Below are 7,604 nucleotides of genomic sequence, written 5' to 3'. Positions count from 1 at the left end.
GGACTGAAGACCAGGGAAATGAAGACAGAGAACACCCCACAGCCACCGGCATACACTAGGCACTCCGTATTCCCGGATAGTTTTCTACATCAAACATTTTCAGTTTTTTCAGAAGCAGAGCTCGGATCGTGGACTGGGTGGCTCAACGCCAGGAATGAATGATTTTAAACAAGAGCCTCGTGCCTGCCTCCACGTCCTCCGATGCTGGCGGCCACCCTTCTGTTCCGTGGCATCGCTCAGGGAAGACACTCGAGAGGGGAGGCCGGAGGAGCCCAGCCCAGGCCCTACCGCACTGTCCGCGGGTGCGGCGGTGTGCACGCTTCTCGCCCCAAAGAGTGCCGGCTTCTGGGGCGCCTGGGTGGGTGTCGGTTAAGTGATCGACTCTTGATTTTGGCTCAGGTCATGATCTCATGGTTCGTGGGTCGAGCCCCATGCCAGGCTCTGGGCTGACCTGCTTGGGGCTGACTCCCAAGCAGGCTCCACTTGGGAGTCTCTGCCCCACCCCCACTCTCTCCCTCTCAAAATAAACAAACTTAAGAGGTGCTCGGCACCCAGATAAAGAACACACAGAGTGGGAAAAAGTGTATTAGCCAGTTTAATTTATTTAAGAATCTTACAAAAAAAGAAAACAAAACAAAAACCACAACAACAAAAAACTAAATACAGAATTGGTTATGCTTCATGGTTGATCGTTTTTTACTTGCGAGGGTAAACCTCGCTAAATGCAGCCGACACATTTTTATTGCATGAGACCCAATGTTTAAAGTTACACATCAAAATGGTTGGAACAGTCATTTCTGGACACTCGGTACTGTTTTCATCACGGAAGGCTGAACGGAGCAGTGCAGTATCATCAGAACAGTGCGTACCCTTCGTACACTGACAGACATTCAAGACAGAGTAGCAATATAAAAAGGGAGATTTAAAAAAAGAGAACCAAATAAAAACAACCAAGAGTTTACATCCACCTCTGTTTTCAAATTGTCTTTGGATTCCATCAGACGTTGTCTCAAGATGCACCAAGTCAGATCGGTAAAGGAGGAAGATCTATGCCTACGTATAAAAGTATCCTTTGCTCAGCGGAGGTAGAACCTGGCAAAAGTTTTATTGCAGAGATACAGCGGCGTACCTCTTCCCACCTCTCATGGTTGATGGTAGATACAAGTGGTTATTGAAAAATAATATCAGTAGTTCGCAAATTCAGTATAAACCGTGAACAGGATGAGTTTTTTCTAATGGCGGTGAGACTGCAGATGTGCTACGTAGAAAAAAAGCTCTCTGCCCCCTAAAGGGGAAGTCAGAAAGGAGGCTCAAGCTTCTATCCTCTTCAGTGCCACAAATACTGTCATAGCAAGAGAGGCCCTTGGGGCGGAGGTGGGGAGGGGAGGCGGAAGGACGGATGGGGTGTCCTCACTGAGGGGCCTGTGGACTGACCCTCGGGCCCGGAGGCGGCCCGAACTGCCAGTAGCAAAGAGAACGGGGCTGGCGCCGAGGGGCGCCCCTCGGCACTGCTGCGCACAAGCTCAACCACTCCTCGGGCGCCAGAGGAAGGGGGAGGACGGGGCGGGTTTGGGCCGGGATTCCCACTGGAGCTCATCTCTGACAGGGCCTGACTCAGGACACGCTAGGTTCCCAAGACTTACCTATCTAAATGCAAACAACTTCTCAGTTTTCGGCAAGTGTACCAAGTTCAGTAGTGGTGAGTGGAACATGTATGTGAGGAAAAGGCCCAAGAAATGCCCACGGCAATCCTTCCTCAAAGTTACAGGGGAACATTTCCTTAAAGGTGCAAAACCTTTACATAAAAACCCAATGGTTGCCTCCCGGCTGATGATTCCCACCACTTTCACGAGCCAGCCCAGGGTCTTCCCTATTGGCAACGCTAACTGTCAAGAGGGCCTTAATCTGGCTCGGCACTGGATCTGTGGCCCATCCAGTCAAGGTCAATGCCCCAGTAGCAGTCCACTGGTGGTGCGAGCAGCTCAGGGGATCCTGCTGGCCAGTCCGGCCACAGTTCACTGCCTGCTTTACCCTCAGCGCAGAATCAACCTATGGGCTGAAGGCTCGCGTGAAGCCCCCACAGCAGCTGTGTTGCCCTCTCTGGGAGGACAACGGTTCCTGACAGAACATTCTTCAGCGTTACCTGTCCAAACAGAGACCCACATGTACCGGGCCGGTCTCCCCGTCTGCTCTTAATATCCTCAACAGGTGAGAGCAGAGGCAGATTACCTGTGCTCCCTGCAAAATAACTGCCTGATTATTTTTTGCAGGTTAATGGTAGAGGCCTGACTTGTTTAATTCAAGAAACAAAAACAAAAACACAGAAACTCTGCGGCAGCGGGCCACAAACCAAGGTTCAGATCTGCAAGATTTTCTTCTCAGCTGGAAAGCCACACAGATGAAGGATTTGGTACGGGCCTGAAGAATGGAAAGGGTAGGAGCAAGTCAGGTTACTGAAGAGCTACGTTTGATCCCAAATGCACTGAAGAAGTTAGAGGAGCTTAAAGAAGTCTTGGGAAGAAATGTTTTTTATGTGAAAACATCAGGCTCACTACAGCTTCCAAAGAGCAACATAAACAAGCATAACTAGTCATATAATGACAGTATCAGAAATTGCACTCAAGTACATTCCCCCCCAATACAATGCATTGCACACAGTAAAAATTTGTAAGAAAAATGCAAAACACAATCAGGCATGTTGAAAAATATTAACACAAAACAGACATAGGAATTCTATAGTCAAGATGCAAAACTGAATCCTAAAATATATGAACAAATTCAACTAAGAAGTTTTTCATACTTTTATATATATATATAAAAAAAAATTATAAGATGCCCCGTATGGGAAGTCAAGAAAAGAATAAATAGGATCGAAGGGAGGGGGGAAAGAGAAAGAAAGAGTGGGTAGGGTCCCAATTTACAAGAAATATTTACATTCAGAATTCAAAAGAACTCAGCATTTCTATATATACACATTTATGTACATATATATAAGTACAGCATAAAATCAGAAGGTGGGTTTTGGGATTTCACCTCAAGTACTCAGAAAGAAATTACTAGCTAGCTTGAGTTGCAGGTATCTATTTAGTTGAGTTTCCTTCACTTACATGCCCCTTAAAAGACACCGCATTTGTATCGGATAATTGGCATCCCATGAGGAATTTTCACAAATGGGTTCTGCTCGCGGCTATCGCCACAACGGGGACTGCTTGCCTCATTCCAGCAGCAAAGTGTGCACGGCCCTGTGCGTGGGTTTTGTGGTTAGCCAGGGAGACCCCGGACACAGGAGGGGGAATCAACAAACGCCCATCGTCACAGCGGTTGCCTTTGCCACTGGGATGCCTGAACTAACCAGACATCTGGCTAACTGGATCCCGGCCTAACGGCGACTCTTACGTAGCACCATTCTTAGAAGCTATCAAATATCACCCAGGTAACGTTTTTAAAATAAGAGTATTTAGATAGGGACCTTCCTCTTAACATCTTACCAAGAACAGGACTGAAAGGGAAAATACTTTTCGTCTCTCTTTCGTGAATTGCGATGCACCAATCATTTGTAATCTGCCGCTTTTTGCCCTCATGCTAACTGGGAAGTCGAAGGGGTAGGGGCAAGGGTTCCCGTCACACAACTGTTAAGTGCTGTGCTGGTCATGCCTGTTAGAAGTTCTAATAGCATCACACGGAGGCTAGCAGAAGAATGCCCCAGAGACCACAGGCACAAAATCGCGCCTCTGAAATGTTATATTCCCCTGGAACTTGGTAATCTAGAACTTTTATCTTCACAGATAAAGCACACTAAAATGAAAAGGGTTATTGTTGCAGCTCAAAAAAAAGTCTCAAGTGCTAATTAACTGGACTGGAACAAATATATGTACACAAACACACACTACTACATTGCTTTGGATGCAAGTTCTTGCTAACTTATATACAGATGTAAAGAAAAGGTATTGAAGACTGTATCTGCAACATAGCAGCAAAAAGGGAAAATTGCTTAGGATATTTACTTTTTGATCAAGTTGTGTTTAAAGATATACTTTGTTAATACTTGTAGGACTTTACACATCATTGATCCCTATCTGGGTAATCTCACTAAACTGCAGATAAAGACCTTGTGGTGTGGAGGTTGCTAGATTAGGGGAACACTAATTCCCCCCAAGATACCATCTGAGCGGCTCTGGACTCAGGAAGTGAGTGGTTTTCAGCACAATCGACACTGTAAACTCTGAAAACGCTAACATGATTTACAATCAAATCTTTGTGCTCAGAGCCATATTGCTAAAAAGGGAGGGAGGAAAGGCATTGCAGGGGCCAAATGGACTCGCATCAGGTTCAGCAAGGCCCTGGGGTCAGACGTGGCATTCAGATCCTGAAACACACGGAGCCGTTTTACAGAAGTCAGCTGTTGTTAAGACTTGGGTTTTTAACAGAGGGGGACCCTGAATGCTGGCCAACCTGAACGTGCTGGCTTAGATGAGGATGAGGGCACAGTGTGAAGGTCGTACGTTCAACCTCCAGAGAGGGGGTGAGCAGCGGACTCATGGTGTCCTGATGGGAGGAGCACAGGCGTGTGGCACCTCAGCGCCCACCCCCCTTACACCAGTTGCCTTTCTGAGGTCTCCTTTCAGACTTTTCAGAGGCCTTATTTCTGGACCTTATTTTTAAAAGCGAAACAATGCTGCTCCTCCAAGAACAGAACACGCCTATGCCCTTTTGTATCAAGACAGCTATTCAAAGAGCCAACACCACATCAGGAATCGTGGGGGTCAACTGACCACATTCGTCTCCCCGGAGGGAGCAGGCTTGTCAGGGTTCGGTCCCCGTCCCCAACTCTACTTCACGTTAGTGCGCGGATGGATGCCGAGCGGGCTACCGGATTAAAACAGAGGAACTAACTGGGAAGTTCTGCTGCAGGTGGGACGGTCTGCCCTTGGCTGCCAGCTGGGTCCAGCGGCCCTGACAAAGAACACTGGTTGATATTCACACGGATCACTGCCTGAGATAGAAAGCCTAGACTGAGGATAAAAGTTGCATCCACTTGGCAACACATGCCAAAGAACAGAAATGATTCTCGATGTGTTCTTTCACGTATCAAGAATAAATAAATCCAAAGGAAACGTACGGTAAACTTGACGTAAGCAAACTCGGCCTTAAAGAAACACAGGAAGATGAAAGCCCTAGCCATCACCGAACAGACATCTTGCCTGATTCTGCAAGAAGTTTCAAAAGTGACAAAGGAGAACAATTCAACTTGAGAAACATTCAAAACGACTATCGCTACACCCCTTTCTCGACACCATCTCGGTTTTGAGGGGTAGGTTTTAAGCCCAAAAAGGCTGCCTGGAGTGCCGCGTAACACGCCAGTTCTGCAGAATCCCCGTCACAGACTCTGCCTCTGAAGGTGGTGAGGGCCTAAGCAAGAGTCCACTTCTGGTTAGTAGAACAACTTTTTATTTGACATCTACAAGACTGTGGTATCTTGCAGCTTTTGACCAGGTTTATACAATCTCAATTTTTCAATAGTGCAACCTGTGCAGGCAAAACAAAGGGAAAGGAAAACAAAAGGAAACAAAAAAACCCAATTGTCCCCTCACTTGTTTCATAAACATCTATTATAGGCGAAACAAAACTTACCCATATTATAGATAAGTGTCTATTCACATTTGTACATTACCATTTTTAACAGCTTGAGATAAACTCTACAATGTCTTACAACACATTAAACGATATTCAAGTTACTGGGTAACAACAATAACAACAAGAAATAAACATACAGCAGAAGCCTCAAGTGTTTCCTCATTGTCTAGTTTACAGCTCAAGTACGGTTTCCTTTTTTATGAGTGACAAATTAAGATAATGGAGTAAAAAAAGATTGTTTGCAAGATGGAAGCCGATTTGTACTTCTTTCTAAAACGATCTTTAAGTTAAGGAAAATGTAGTTTTAAGAAAAGCAGGCTTGTAGCCATTTTTGCAGCACACATTAGGAATACTATTAATACATTAAAATTAACTTTCAGAGTTTTACCACCAAAAAAATGTATATACTCATTACCTTGACAAGAAACCTGGGGCAGGGAGAAGAGGGTGAGGGGAATCCGCGGGGTGAGAAGCAATACCCAGGTATAAACACTATAAAAATGCAATAACCAATGCTGTACATCTACAAATGTTTCTCTCCGTTACTTGACTTGTTTTCATCTTGTTTACGCATGCTTTCAAAGACATGCACTGTCAGAACAAAAACTAAAAAAGAACCCGAATGCATGATATGCAACCTTTCATTTCATGCTTTAATAAACCTATTGTTTAATAAGTTGGAAAAAGAAACCAATATATATTTTCTATATTTATAGACTCAAAACACATGCATCTGGGGATAAGTCCCACAGCAATTGCATGGATGTACTGCGTTAACCCTGAGCACTGTGTAACATAAAAGTAAAGCCAGTTTGGGAAGTTCCAAGCATTTTTAAACCAATTGTGGTTTGTAGCCTTTAACAAACTCACAAACAAACAGACACACGCACGCATACATACCCCTCTGCTCACCCAAAGTAAAAGCATATGGGAAGTACCATGGGAAAAGCAAAGGAAAGACATATGTACCACCATCGGCACTGCTGATTTTCAGTTTTGCTATCTATTCCAGGTTTGTCCTTATTCCCAAAAAAATTAACTAGAGAGAGCACAACTGAAAAAAATTATAATTCTTTGGAAACTGTCCCTGATTTTTATGCAAATGATATGCTTCAACAGCATTTCAGATACATCCATGTTGAAACCTGTCTGTTCTTAAGCGTTGCTCAAGTTGGCGATGCTCTGCGGGTGACGCTGCTGCCAGAGCTGTTTCTGTTGGACCGCAAGCTGTTGAGACTGGTCTGAAGTTGACAGGAGATTTACAAGAGGAGACACACAATTTGCAGGAATGATCAAACCTGCAATTAGAAACAAGAACTTATCAAGGCTATATCCAAGAGAAATCATACTGTTTTACAGCTGCACAGCACATTCCAAATGAAGCATAACATTAAGTGTAACAAATAAGACTCCACCCAAACACTAAACGAATACTTGAGAACTGAAACTGCCCCCTCAGAAGTAACCCAATTCCTCAGCAGCATTACTCGCAGAGACCTAAGCATATGCAAAGTCCACAGTAACACTGACTTCTCGGTGGAGGATTGGAAAATGGACTATAGTGTCTATCTACTGTCTTTGCAGCTCCACAAATGCAGGCGAACACGACCTTCTTTGGGCAGGTATTAATGGACCAACAAGGCTACAGAATAGTGGATGTGAATTCAACTGCTTAGTGAAGCAGGTAATTTCCAAGTGGGCACGCTACAGGCGTTAGCAAACTGTGGAAAGTATACGCCCTCGGTAAAGGAACTTTAACTCCTCCTATGTGGGAACAGGGGCTAGATGTTCCACATAAACTGTGTGTGTGTGCACGTGTGTGCGCGTGCATGCATGTGGTTTTTGAGAAAACAAAACCCAGGCTTTTGATTTTTAAATGTTGGCCAACTAATTCAAATGCAGACTCGCAAAAACCAAAACTATCAAGAGGGTCAAAAAAAAATAAAAAAAGGTCATGGACTGACTCTGGC

The 7,604-nt window shown here is 44.7% G+C and overlaps 1 protein-coding gene across 5 annotated transcripts in view; it reads right to left on the bottom strand.

The window, feature by feature from the left end:
* Positions 1-582: 582 nt before the first annotated feature.
* The window catches only part of SBNO1 (strawberry notch homolog 1), a 58,802-nt gene continuing 51,780 nt past the window's right edge, over positions 583-7,604 (bottom strand). For all 5 annotated transcript variants that reach the window (XM_086681524.1, XM_086681523.1, XM_086681522.1 and 2 more), the window contains one exon: positions 583-6,932. In XM_086681524.1, coding sequence (XP_086537650.1) covers positions 6,790-6,932 — 143 coding nt within the window. In that variant the 3' untranslated portion in view covers positions 583-6,789. The remainder of the gene's footprint in view (positions 6,933-7,604) is intronic.

This window comes from Puma concolor, chromosome D3 (genome assembly GCF_028749965.1).
Source record: "Puma concolor isolate L17-30 chromosome D3, mPumCon1.1.hap2, whole genome shotgun sequence".
In the NCBI taxonomy this organism is placed as follows: Eukaryota; Metazoa; Chordata; class Mammalia; order Carnivora; family Felidae; genus Puma; species Puma concolor.
The sequence above is the reverse complement of the archived record's forward strand: the minus strand, read 5'-3'. Positions and strand labels throughout refer to the sequence as shown.